This window comes from Delphinapterus leucas, chromosome 14 (assembly GCF_059928025.1).
Source record: "Delphinapterus leucas isolate spDelLeu-1000000601 "Yukka" chromosome 14, BTC_Dleu_Yukka2, whole genome shotgun sequence".
NCBI classification, from domain to species: Eukaryota; Metazoa; Chordata; class Mammalia; order Artiodactyla; family Monodontidae; genus Delphinapterus; species Delphinapterus leucas.
In genome coordinates this window covers 56,990,115-57,004,659 of record NC_143142.1, presented here as the reverse complement: position 1 = coordinate 57,004,659, position 14,545 = coordinate 56,990,115, and the positions used below count along the sequence as shown (strand labels likewise).

Here is a 14,545-nt window from a genome sequence, read left to right as displayed (position 1 = left end):
GAAGAGATTATAGTGGAAAAATTCCCTAATATGGGAAAGGAAATAGTCAATCAAGTCTAGGAAGTACAGAGAGTTCCATAAAGGATAAATCCAAGGAGAAACATGCCAAGACACATATTAATCAAACTATCAAAAATTAAATACAAAGAAAAAATTAAAGGCAGCAAGGAAAAAACAACAAAAACATACAAGGGAATCCCCATAAAGTTAAGAGCTGATCTTTCAGCAGAAACTCTGTAAGCCAGAGCGAGTGGCAGGACATATTTAAAGTGACGAAATGAAAAAACCTACAACCAAGCAAGGATCTCATTCAGATTCGATGGAGACATTAAAACATTCACAGACAAGCAAAAGCTAAGTGAATTCAGCACCACCAAACCAGCTTTACAACAAATGCTATAGGAACTTCTCTAGGCAGGAAACACAACAGAAGGAAAAGACCTACAATAACAAACCCAAAACAATTTAAAACATGGTAATAGGAACATACATATTGACAATTACCTTAAATGTAAATGGATTAAATGCTCCAACCAAAAGACACAGACTGGCTGAATGGATACAAAAACATGACCCATACATATGCTGTCTACAAGAGACCCACTTCAGACCAAGGGACACATACAGACTGAAAGTGAGGGGATCAAAAAAGATATTCCATGCAAATGAAAATCAAAAGAAAGCTGGAGTAACAATTCTCATATCAGACAAAATAGACTTTAAAATAAAGACGAGCACAAGAGACAAAGAAGGACACTACATAATGATCAAGGGGTCCAGCCAAGACAAAGATGCAACAATTGTAAATATTTATGCACCCAACATAGGAGCACCTCAATACATAAGGCAAATGCTAACAGCCATAAAAGGGGAAATTGACAGTAACACAATCATAGTAGGGGAATTTAACACCCAACTTTCACGAATGGACAGATCATCCAAAATGAAAATAAATAAGGAAACACAAGCTTTAAATTATACATTAAACAAGATGGACTTAATTGACATTTATAGGACATTCCATCCAAAAACAACAGAATACTCTTTCTTCTCAGTGCTCATGGAAACTTCTCCAGGATAGATCATATCTTCGGTCACAAATCAAGCCTTGGTAAATTTAAGAAAATTGAAATTATATCAAGTATCTTTTCCAAACACAATGCTATGAGACTAGATATCAATTACAGGAATAAAACTGTAAAAATACAAACACATGGAGGCTAAACAATATGCTACTAAATAATCAAGAGATAACTGAGGAAATCAAAAACTACCTAGAAACAAATGACTGAAAACATGATGGCCCAAAACCTACGGGATGCAGCAAAAGCAGTTTTAAGAAGGAAGTTTATAGCATTACAATCCTACCTCAAGAAGCAAGAAAAACCTCAAACAACCTAATCTTACAACTAAAGCTATTAGACAAAGAAGAACAAAACACCCCAAAGTTAGCAGGAGGAAAGAAATCATAAAGATCAGATCAGAAATAAATGAAAAAGAAATGAAGAAAACTATAAAAAATATGAATAAAACTAAAAGCTGGTTCTTGGAGAAGATAAACAAGATTGATTAACCATTAGACAGACCCATCAAGAATAAAAGGAGAAGACTCAGATCAACAGAATTAGAAATGAAAAAGAGAAGTAACAACTGACACTGCAGAAACACAAAGGATCAAGGGAGATTACTACAAGTAACTATATGCCAATAAAATGGACAACCTGGAAGAAACGGACAAATTCTTAGAAACGCACAAACTTCTGAGACTGAACCAGGAAGAAAGAGAAAATATAAACAGACCAAACACAAGCACTGAAATTGAAACTGTGATTAAAAATTTTCCAACAAACAAAGGCCAAAGACCAGATGGCTTCACAGGCGAATTCTATCAAACATTTAGAGAAGAACCAACACCTATCCTTCTCAAACTCTTCCAAAATATAGCAGAGGGAGGAACACTCTCAAACTCATTCTAGGTAGCCACCATCACCCTGATACCAACACCAGACAAAGATATTACAAAAAAAGAAAAGTACAGACCAATACCACTGATGACCACAGATGCAAAAATCTTCAATAAAATACGAGTAAACAGAATCCAAAGGCACATTAAAGGGATTATACACCATGATCAAGTGGGGTTTATCCCAGGAATGCAAGGATTCTTCAATACACGCAAATCAATGTGATACACCACATTAACAACCTGAAGGATAAAAACCATATGATAATCTCAATAGACGCAGAAAAACCTTTCAACTAAATTCAACACCCATTTTTGATAAAAACTCTCCAGAAAGCAGGCACAGAGGGAACTTACCTCAACATAATAAAGGCCATATATGACAAACCCACAGCCAACATCCTTCTCAATGGTGAAAAACTGAAACCATTTCCACTAAAATCCTGAACAAGACAAGGTTGCCCACTCTCACCACTCTTATTCAACATAGTTTTAGAAGTTTTAGCCACAGCAATCAGATTAGAAAAAGGAATGCAAATCGGAAAAGAAGAAGTAAAGCTGCCACTGTTTGCAGATGACATGATACTATACATAGAGAATCCTAAAGATGCTACCAGAAAACTACTAGAGCTAATCACTGAATTTGGTAAAGTAGCAGGATACAAAATTAATGCACAGAAATCTCTTGTATTCCTACACACTAATGATGAAAAATCTGAAAGCGAAATTAAGGAAACAGTCCCATTTACTATTTCAACAAAAAGAATAAAATAACTACGAATAAACTTACCTAAGGAGACAAAAGACCTGTATGCAGAAAACTATAAGACACTGATGAAAGAAATTAAAGGTGATACAAACAGATGGAGAGGTATAACATGTTCTTGGATTGGAAGAATCAACATTGTGAAAATGACTATATTACCCAAAGCAATCTACAGATTCAATGCAATACCTATCAAACTGCCAATGGCATTTTTCATAGAACTAGAACAAAAAATTTCACAATTTTTGTTGAAAAACAAAAGACCCTGAACAGCCCAAACAATCTTGAGAAAGAAAAACGGAGCTGGAGGAATCAGGCTCCGTGACTTCAGACTATACTACGAAGCTACAGTAATCAAGACAGTATTGTAGTGGCAGAAAAACAGAAATATAGATCAATAGAACAGGATAGAAAGTCCAGAGACAAACCCACACACATATGGTCACCTTATTTTTGATAAAGGAGGCAAAAAAATACAATGGAGAAAAGACAGCCTCTTCAATAAGTGGTGCCGGGAAAATGACAGCTACATCTAAAAGAATGAAATTAGAACACTCCCTAACACCGTACACAAAAATAAACTCAAAATGGATTAAAGACCTAAATGTAAGACCAGACACTATAAAACTCTTTGAGGAAAACATAGGCAGAACACTCTATGACATAAATCAAAGCAAAATCCTTTTTGACCCACCTCCTAAAGAAATAGAAATAAAAATAAACAAATGGGACCTAATGAAACTTCAAAGCTTTTGCACAGCAAAGGAAACCATAACCAAGACGAAAAGACAACACTATGAATGGGAGAAAATATTAGCAAATGAAGCAAGTGACAAAGGATTAATCTCCAAACCTTACAAGCAGCTCATGCAGCTCAATATCCAAAAAACAAACAACCCAATCCAAAAATGGTCAGAAGACCTAAATAGACATTTCTCCAAAGAAGATTATACAGACTGCCAACAAACACATGAAAGGATGCTCATCATCACTAATCATCAGAGAAATGCAATCAAAACTATAATGAGGTATCACCTCACACCAGTCAGAATGGCCATCATCAAAAAATCTAGAAACAGGGGCTTCCCTGGTGGCACAGTGGTTGAGAGTCTGCCTGCCTATGCAGGGGACACGGGTTCATGCCCCGGTACGGGAAGATCCCACATGCCGCGGAGCAGCTGGGCCCATGAGCCATGGCCACTGAGCCTGTGCGTCCGGAGCCTGTGCCCCGCAACGGGAGAGGCCACAACAGTGAGAGCCTGCGTACCGCAAAAAAAAAAAAAAATCTATAAACAATAAATGCCGAAGAGAGTGTGGAGAAAAGGGAACCCTCTTGCACTGTTGGTGGGAATGTAAACTGATACAGCCACTATGGAGAATAGTATGGAGGTTCCTTAGAAAACTAAAAACAGAACTACCAGATGACCCAGCAATCCCACTACTGAGCATATACCCTGAGAAAACCGTAATTCAAAAAGAGTCATGTTCCACAACGGTCATTAAAACACTATTTACAATAGCCAGGACAAGGGAGCACCCTAAGTGTCCACTGACAGATGAATGGATAAAGAAGAGGTGACACATATATACAATGGAATATTACTCAGCCATAAAAGGAAACAAAATTGAGTTATTTGTAGTGAAGTGGATGGACTTAGAGTCTGTCATACAGAGTGAAGTAAGTCAGAAAGAGAAAAACAAATACTGTACGCTAACACATATATATATGGAATCTAAAACAAAAATGTTGTAAAGTGCTTGGTATTAAAACTTTCTCCAGACGTAACAGAGTCATCCGTAACTAATAAGATCACAAAGGAAAATTACATGTAAAAATTAAAAGAAAGTATTGTAAAAGCATCTTTAAACAGTATCTAACACAGTACTTTTTGAACAGATATTCACAACATAAGTTACACTGTTGTGATTTGAGAATAGAATTGAACTTAGAAATACAAACATTAAACAAAAACACTTCATTAACACAATTTGGAAAAAAAGAGGTAATAACTCAGTCAATTTACAAAAAGAGAGGTGGGGTGGAGTGAGGGTAATTTAGACGGGCTAATATAAGAAATTTTCAGTTTCAAACAATATAAGAATCTCTAGCATGTAATAACACTTGCATCTTTAAGATGATGTTACCAAAAAAGTAGGTGGTCATCTTGAAGGTATCACCAAAAGCTCTACATTTTCAAATCTGTTGGAATTACAGACACAAAAGGGCACGTATTATGATTCTCTTTAGGTGAAATGTCCAGAATTGGAATATCTACAGAGATAAAAAGTGGATGAGTGGTTGACAGGGGCTGGAGGAAGGAGGGAATGGGGAATGACTGCTAATGGGTACATGGTTATATTTTTGATAAAAATGGTCTAAAAGTAAATAGTGGTGATGATCGTACAACTTTGTGAATTCACTAAAAAACCATTAAAGTGTACACTTTCCAAGGGTGAACTTTATGGTATGTGAATTATATTTCAATAAAACTATTATTAAAAGATTAAATTTAAATTAAAAAGTAATCTGACAGAATTCATAATGTCAATTTATACTACAACAGACATCGTTCAGAGCCTTCCACCTGTTCCAATAGCTTCTTTTTTACCTTGGCAAGGCGGCTCATCTGATCTTCTGAGAGAGTACTGCTTGTTCTGCCAGGAGTTTTTGTGGGTTCTGATCCATCTGCTTCCACGTTAGGCCAGACTTTCAAGTCATGCATCCCTTGGCGAAACATGCTAGGCAAAAAGAGAATGTTCAGGACAGAATTAAATTAATGTAGTTCATTATGGGAAATTTCAGATTCGTAAACAGAGAGAATTCTACCAAGGAAATACATGTCTCTCTTGCCAAGCTTTAAGCCTCCAGTGGGCTGTAAAGCAATTAACCAAGCAACTAAAATCCATGTAACACTGTTTTTCACGTGCCATTCTTTTCTCCTCCAAGCAGTTAGAACTATTACAGAGATTCTAAAGGTAAACTGGAAACAGAGAAGCATCAGTAATGGACCACATGCACTTCATCACGTCAGTGGAGATCTTAGAAACAGAAACCAAATTTCTACCCAGTGAAAGAATGTCACATTTACAATGACTGAAAACAAATTAAAATAATTATATAACTTTCTACTTTAAGTGACAATTCAGCATAGTAGACAGCGGAGTTGAACTGCTGAGGTTTGGATCCCAGCTGTACCATCTATTACCTACAAGACTTTGGGTAAGTTACTTAACTTCTCTGTGCCTGTTTCCTCATCTATAAAATGAGATTATAAAGAGGAACTGTATCTCACAGAGTTGTTAGAAAAATTAAATAAACCAGTACAAGTAAAAAGTACTTAGAATAGTGTCTACCACGTAATAAGTATTCGATAAATGTTAGCTATTATTTTCCTTTTCACTGGGTACAGGCTTATTTTTCTCCCATCTTCTTTTCCATAAGAAAGATGTCTAAAAGGGAGTACAGTAGTGGATTCAGTAAGAAAAAATACCCATGTCTACAAATCAAAAATTTAACATATTGTTGAAATTCAGCCTGAGCTGGATGATCCTGCTTTAAAGTAAAAGACTACATGACCTCTGATTGTCATGCTTCTGCTTCTGCTTCTTTCAAAAAGCTACCATGAAGACCCACAGTAAAAGCTGAACAAACTCATAAAAGAAGCTCTAGACAAATATGCTTTTTAGATACGCTGTCAAGTTTCTGAGTTTTGTTTCTTTGAAGAGGGTTAGAGATAGTCTTCTGTTAGTGTGTTTTCTTTTTTTAAGTGTTAACAAGGCCTTTCAAACAATATAAAGTCTATTGAAACAGCATCCTCCCAAAGCTGAAAGGCCAAGCTGTCAATCGCAATGAAAAGAATAAGACTAGAAGTGTGTGCAGGTGAGTAGGCAAGTCCAAAGACTCCCATATTAAATAATTTTTTAATTAGGTACACGATGGATATAGTGATGCACTTTTCCCATCTTTAAAACCACTGTACTTAACTGTAAAAGGTTCACATTAATTTTTAAACCATTATTATCATGATCTGACCAATGGAAAATTTCTTAGCAGATTTTCCTGAGGTAATAAAGAGAATTTTCACTGAATATTATGTAATGTATGTAAGTAATGATGCCATAAACATTTAGATTGGAAACTATAAAGGACAGCTACAAGCTGATGTGCAGTATAAGATTAAGGACCAAATATGTTAAGGTCTAAGTTTGGCAATAAACAGGTAATATCCAGCAACCATATCTGCAAAAGCTTACTTTATAGGCCCAACACAAAATGTACTGACTGGTTGTGAAGACTCAATACACCCAATATTTATCTATCATGTTAAAGATCAAAAAAAAAAGTGGTATTATTTAAAAAGCCTTTATAAAGTTCATTTTCTTTCCGTTTCAACTGAGAGACATTCAACATAAAGCAGACCTTAGTCTCTAAGAAACTGGGTACAGTAAGGTCATAATACCACTTTCCATGAATATCCTTAAATATACCTTCAGAAACAGCAGAAAGCTTCCCTTCCTTCTCTCCACTTCCTTGCCCCCAAGTGAATAGTTTGGCTGAACTTAACTAAATCAAAAATAAGTACATTTGGCAGGAAGCCAGTTTACTAAATAATTTAGGTGCCTTGGGATGGATCTGGAGAAGAGATTTAAGGATAAGGGGACATGGAAGGTAGGGGTGATGCCAAGTGATTCAAATGATCAAGTGAACATATTACTTTCTTTTGACACTAATGGAACCTTTACAGAGAGTTACACAGCCTCCAGGTGGCAAGCCAGAAGATGCTCAGAGCATCAAGTCCATTTGGGAAATTAAGCCAAACAGGCAAGAAAGAAAACGGTACAGCAGGATCTCCCTCAGACACAAGCAGAGGCCCCAGCAACAGCTGCTGTAGATGCTCCAGCTCCCAGTGCCAAACCACTACAGAAACAACTGGCCTGACTTCAGAATTCACATTTGGAAAAAACATCTGCAAGAGAAATATACAGCTTGCGTATGATCCTTTGCCAATTCAACCTAATGATCAATCAATTCTTTAGCTACTTAGGAATCTCACAAGCTAGACTTTCAAAATGAGGACAATTAGTTACTCCAGCCATATCCTAACACATCTGTCTTTCGATTAACTACACTATTCTCCAAGAAGCACTGCTTCACACTGACTCAAGAATACAAAACAGGTATTAGCAAACAGCAAGAGTTGGTAGTCACAGGACTCCCGATACTATAACACAGGTATTACACACTTTGAGGACCACTTTTAAATAGCTAATAAGTCCATACCAGGACTATTTAAGGAACAAGGTGCGGTACAACTGGTGTTATTTCATTGCCTAAGAAACATCTGAGGAAATGAAGGTCTAAAGCAGCATTTCCCTAAGTCATGAGAACTGTGGTGGCACATGACATGATTTTTAATGGTAGGTGGAAAAAAATTTGCACAGGCTTCCTCCTGAGATCACACAGAAGACTCATGGTACTTTCTCACCATGAATGTCAGCAACACCATGCAGAGAAGCAGCTGTGACCCGGCAGTACAAGTGGATGTCTGCACTCTGCTATAGCACCTGGAACATCCTGAATATCATATGCTTCCACAATCCAAAGGTGCACAGGAAGTCCAATATCCTGCGAGGGAATGCCTCGGCTTGTCTCCACTGCACCCCAGTTAGCCTTCAAGGGAAGGCCCCAGGACACAGAGAGAAAAAGGAGTTATTTTAATTTCATAGGGCTTCTCAGATTTCCTTTTTCTGAGGTGCAGGTCACTATAAACATCAGCCTAGAGGGAACAGTAGGTGATCTAACATGAGTTATTATACACACACGTACACACAATGATTACTACTGATTTCACATACTTTATAAAAACTTGTCAAAGGCCAAGTAAAACCGTGTCACAAATGTCAATCTGAGAATTGATTTGGCTGTAGGCAGGTCATTTCACTGTACTTCTATGGAAATTTCTATTGTCTCACACCTATAGTCTAGTCAGATTGTCTCCTGAAACTACATCCTAAGGTCAATGAAAATGTATCGATACATGAGTGTTAAAAGAGGTGTTTTCATGAGGGAAACTCCCGCTGTTATTTCAGAAGGTAAACCACTAATGAAGAGGCCAGGAAGAAAAACCAAGAGGTCTATCTGGCTGTTTCTCAAGAAGATTTAACCACTAAGACTACAGTAAGAGTAATAAACTGTTGTGCATTTTTTTTCTATATGGCAAGCAAATTCCACCCTGGTAGAGAAAGTAAAAAGGTACAAACATTCTAGAAAAGAAACATACTGATTCTGTAATATGTCCATTCTACTATAACCTGCCATTTTATCAAAAAACATATTTAAAACTGGAGGCCACGATGTCTCAGACTATGTCTAAATTATTGTTCCTGCGTGGATTTCAATAATAAATGTTTCTTTAATAGATACATTAAAGTAAAATACCTACACATTACTAAGCAATCAAGCTATTCTCAATTAAATTACATCTACATTTTATTCATGAGTTGAAGCTTTTCTGAGACATCCTATCCTGAACAGAAAAATTCAATATTATAAGGATATCAATTCTCTCTGTAATTCACATATATAATTCAATACAGTTTCCCAACAAAATAAGAATGAGCTTTTTTTTAACTGAGGAAATAATATTAATATTTATCTGATAAAATATAGAGACTATCCAGAGAAATTCTGAAAGGACTACGAATGAGGAAGATTATCCGTCTCTAATATTAAAACATTTTATAATTAATAGTATTCAAAACTAACAAGAATAGTTCAGAAATAATGACAGCTAATATTTACTGAGCACTTATTAAGCTCATTACATGTCTTTAGTAATTTATCATCATCAACTACTCTGTGAGGTAAATACTAATATCTCATTTTACAGATAAGGAAACTGAGGCATAAAGAGATTAAATAACTTGCCCAAGGGTACACAGATAATAAGCAAAAGAGCCAGGTTTTAAACCCAAACAATCTAGTTCTACCTGCCTTCCTAACCACCACTGGTTTATAAAAAACTGATAAATTCAACATCATAATTTAAGATTCATGAGCTGCAAGTAAATAAGCAACAAACAAATATATAATAATTCAAAAGAAAATGTCAAACAGGAAAAACAATATGTGTAACATGTAACACACAAAGGGCTAATTTCACTAATCTACAAAGACCCCTTACAAATTAATAAGAAAAATGACAACTCAAAAAAAAAGACAAAGAATTTTACGGTATGTGAATTATACCTCAATTTAAAAAATGGGCAAAGGATATGAAAAAGCAATTCACAGAAACATAAACACAAATGTAAAGGGAAATATCACAATACGATCATCTTCACTCATATTTAATGATGTGAAAATTAATTTAGGAGATAACATTTTTCAATTTTAAAATGGGCAAAAATTAAGAAGTTTGATAATACCTAGATTATGGTCTCTACCATTTGATACCTAAAGGAACTAGGACTTCTTTCAGAGAGTCCAGGTCTGGGACAGGAAACTTCCCAATGAGCCTGGAATAGCTTGTCTCCAGAAAGTAAAGAAGCTACCAGTGACTACTGGTGTGCTATACTGTCAAAAGAACATGGGATCAACTTGAAGGGGCTCCTACTGACCAAAAATTGGAATTTTTAAGAATTATAAAGAATAAAAAGAACAATGGATTGAAACATTTCAAAACTGTTTAAAAGTTCATGATGAAACTTAAGAACAAAAAACCAAAAAACCATCAATCGTCACTTTCAAGGTTACCAAGGCACCAACCAATTCATTCTTAAAATTGATAAAGGGGAAAAAAAGTAAACATTAATCTGCCTTTCCTATATGAACTGTATACCAACGTAACTCAATATATGATGAAAGACCAAGTTTTTTAGAGAAAAATTCCAATTAATAAACATAGAAAGAATAGAATGTCAACAATTTTCTTAAGATGAAGAGTGATCTCTCTGCTCAGGAGAAAAGGGATAGAGAAAAAACACCCTAAAGGACTATCATGTCTTTGTTTTTGTTTTACAATTAACTTCTATTATCTGTAAATTTTTAAAAACAAAATTAACTTTCCTATTATAATCATTACCATTACAGCAAATTAGTGCTTTAGTACTTTTTAAACCCTGTTTATTGTCCTTTTTGTCACTATTATGACAAAGCAGAAAAACCCTATAAAAAAGCAGTTGCAGTATATGACAAATAGCCTTTTTTTCCTAAAAATAAGGTTCTAGTTTCCAATGACTATTTCCTAATAGAAATCGCATTACCAATCATTAACAGTAGAGAAATACAAACTGTGTTTTTTAATTAATCTATCTGCATCTCCTGAAGGAAATATGTGTCAACTTCAGCCTCAAGTACTACAGAATCATATGTATCCAACATGTATCCAATAGGTTTCACTTCCTAGCACAGAGAACCAGACTGGGCATAAACTATTAAGGTCAAGAAAGAAAAGGGCCAGAAAGCAACAACATTTCCATAGGAAAAGAAAACGCTTACCCGTATTTTCCAAACAGTGAAACTGTTGTTCCTCCCACAGGCACTGCCTTTCCTGGTCCATACACATCCCATATAGTGAGGGCCACTTGCGCATTCCTGGGCAGGTCAGGGTATTTCACAGGCAGTTTTAGCCATTCATTCCAGCTATGGAAATAAAGTCAACAAAAACATAAAGCTAAGGAAAGAAAGTCAACATAAACATATGTGTATAATTTTCTTTTAAGTTAACAAACCATACAAGAAGGTTTGTCCAGAGAAAATGTCAAAAGATTAAGTTAGTAGTACAAAAAATAACGTGGCACTTACCTCAATTTTGCTCTACGTAACTTCAATTTTAAATACAGGCATATCATTTTATTTCACTTCACTTTATTGGGCTTTGCAGATATTGCATTTTTTACAAATTGAGGTTTATGGCAACTCTGCATCTAACAAGTCTATGGGTACCATTTTTCCAACAGCTTTTGCTCATTGTGTGTCTCTCTATCCCATTTTGGTAATTCTTTCAATATTTCAAACGTTTTCATTATTAAAATATTTTTTATGGTGATCTGTTGTAAGTGATCTTTGATGTTAGATGTTACTACTATAACTCGCTGAAGGCTCAGATGATAGTTAGGATTTTTTAGCAATAAAGTAATTTTTAATTAAGGTATGAACACTGTGTTTAGACACAATGCTATTGCACACCTAATAGACTACAGTATAAAGATAACTTTCATATGCATTGGAAAACCAAAAAAATTGCTTTATTGCAATACTCGCTTTATTGTGGTGATCTAGACCTGAACCTGCAATATCTCCAAGGTATACCTATAGAACACATGAAAAAGAATATTTTGAAAAACAAAGCTCATGAAAAATAACACTGGTAAATTCTTTAATCAAGAAACTCAGACATCAAGGATTTACTGTATAGCACAGGGAACTATAATCAATATCTTGTAATAAAATATAATGGAAAAGAATAAGAAAAAAGATATATACATATATATGTATAACAGAATCCCTTTGCTATATACCTGAAACCAACACAATACTGTAAATCAACTACACTTCAATGAAGAAAAGAGAAACAGACGATATCACTAAGACACAAGGAATATAATAATAGCTAATAAAAATCTGGGAAAACACATAAACCTATTAGAACCAAAGTTGTTTTAGAACTAAACTGTGTTTTTTTTTTTTCTGTAAGCATTCTTCAGAACAGTTTTTTATTAAGAAAAGAAAGAAATCAGAATTACTCATATTATACTCAAAATGCTGCTAGGTATAATATGATCCTATAATATACATCAGTATCTCAATAAAGCAGAAAAAAAACAAAATTTTAAAGAGATCAAAGGAGACCATCCACTAACTTTGTAACATGAAGTTACTAGACTGCTCTGGACAGATATGTGACAACTTTTTACATGAGATTTTTCTTCCACTCAAGTTATTTCATAAATACCAATAATGCTTAGCTATTTTTTTAATGCTTTCAAAGCATATTTTTACATATGATTTCACTAAGGAATGTTTGTTCTTACTAACAGTAATGACAGCACAGCTCTCCCATTTTTTTTACTCTCTATTCACCTCTGCAAATTTTCTTCTGCATTCAAACTTAACACTGGATTTATCTGATCATCTCAACTTCCTTAAACAACAGATGGCTTTTAAAATCCCAAAAGAAAACTATGCAAACAACACACAAAGTAATACCCAGCAGACACACAGAATTGCTTCTCTCTGTTTACTCAAAATTATTCTCAAAGGGCATATCCCAGTCTAGGTCAAATACACCTGCATCAGTAAGAAACTGAACAGAATTTCACGAACTTATTAAAGAACAAAACATTTACATCCACCATATAAATTCAAGGACCTACAGGAAAATTAGAGATGGCTATCGATCTAAAGGAGACTCTAAACATCATTAAATCCTTTTATTCTATGAAGTTCTTAAAGAAATAAAATACATGTTTAAAAAGCCTTTCTCCCCTACAGACAAGCTTAAGAAACTAAATGAATTTATTTAATTGCTATTCACATGGTGGGCCAGAATAAAAAGGTAAATACTAAGCAGTGTAACCTCATGCCAATGAACAAACCACAAAGATTAGTTAACACAGGCTAAAGTTAAAGAGAAAAGTCAGTAACAATATCCAAAATGAGCTGTGAAAATACTCACCCTTATATTCTGTCCTTTGACTAGGAGACGATACATGAGAGCAAGCAATCATTTGCCTCAAACGTTTTGCCATCCAACACCTGACCCCCACACCTCTTTAAATTAAAGCAAAAACACTTTACCTGTTTTACTTACTGGGCTTCTGCAGAAGATTTCTTTTGAAGAAAATGAATCTGCAGCTAAAAAATAGTTTGAAAACTACTCAAGATATTCTAGAAATTATGAAAAGATCTGGTCAGACATCAAAGAACTGTGTATTTTGAACACCATTTTGTTCTCTCCCTTCCCATGAATCATCCCTTCTTCATGCCCCAACTCTAATTAGGCTTAAATTCACCTGGCAACTTTCAAAATATTCCAGGATTCTAAAGCCTGATTCTGGATGGTATGACTTCCCACCATGTACCCCACACCCATACACCAGTGTACTAATTCTCTAGTGTGATTAATGCACTCCTAAATCCTAACTTTCTAATTTTAAAATTATATTAGTCTATGTCTAAAGCCATTTCAAATCCTCCACGTGACAAGACAAAATATAAATTTAAAAAAAATTAAACCACTTGCCTGCAGAATAATATTCATATATATAACTTTAAAATTTGCAGTATTTCACACCTAAAGATGATAATTTTACCCTAAGTGTAACTAAAGAAAGTACAGGTTTCCTCCTCATGGGCTCTCTTATTATAGGACAGGATAGAATAGAATATGGTAGAAGAGATTCGGATGAATTTTGGATGAGCTTCTCATTATTTGAACTCTCACAACTCACTATCAGAAACTCAGAAATAGATTTAGACAACTTGGAATCTCATACTACCCCAAAATACTTTCTGAAATGCAAAAATTAAGATAGCAAGAGATCCTTTTGTGGTATAATTTATTCCCCCCCCCCCAGTCTACAGAATCTTCTTTTAAGTCAGTGCTTATAGAAAATAAGGGCTGTATAAAGTTTGCCCTTATTTATTTTAGAAGTGCTATTTTTGTTTTGATGAATTGGTAAAAACTTCAACTCTTAAATACTAAAGAGCAGGATGTACAAAATCTGCAAATGTTTCCCTTAAGCCCAAAGAGTATATTTAAAAGAAGATAGGGACTTCCCTGGTGGTGCAGTGATTAAGAATCCACCTGCTG

At 34.9% G+C, this 14,545-nt stretch overlaps 1 protein-coding gene across 4 annotated transcripts in view; it reads right to left on the bottom strand.

Moving 5' to 3' along the window:
* The window catches only part of PIK3C3 (phosphatidylinositol 3-kinase catalytic subunit type 3), a 154,698-nt gene that overhangs the window by 134,814 nt on the left and 5,339 nt on the right, over positions 1 to 14,545 (bottom strand). For 3 of the 4 annotated variants that reach the window (XR_016387628.1, XM_022562649.3, XM_022562648.2), the window contains exons 3-4: positions 11,230 to 11,373; positions 5,339 to 5,468 (exon numbers count right to left, since the gene is read on the bottom strand). Coding sequence is in view for 2 of the 4 variants with exons in the window: in XM_022562649.3 (XP_022418357.2) it covers positions 5,339 to 5,468; positions 11,230 to 11,373 (274 nt within the window). In the remaining 2 variants the exon portion in view is untranslated. Of the gene's footprint in view, positions 1 to 4,874; positions 4,917 to 5,338; positions 5,469 to 11,229; positions 11,374 to 14,545 lie in introns of those variants that run through there. The other variant, XM_089895096.1, reaches the window with a different exon arrangement.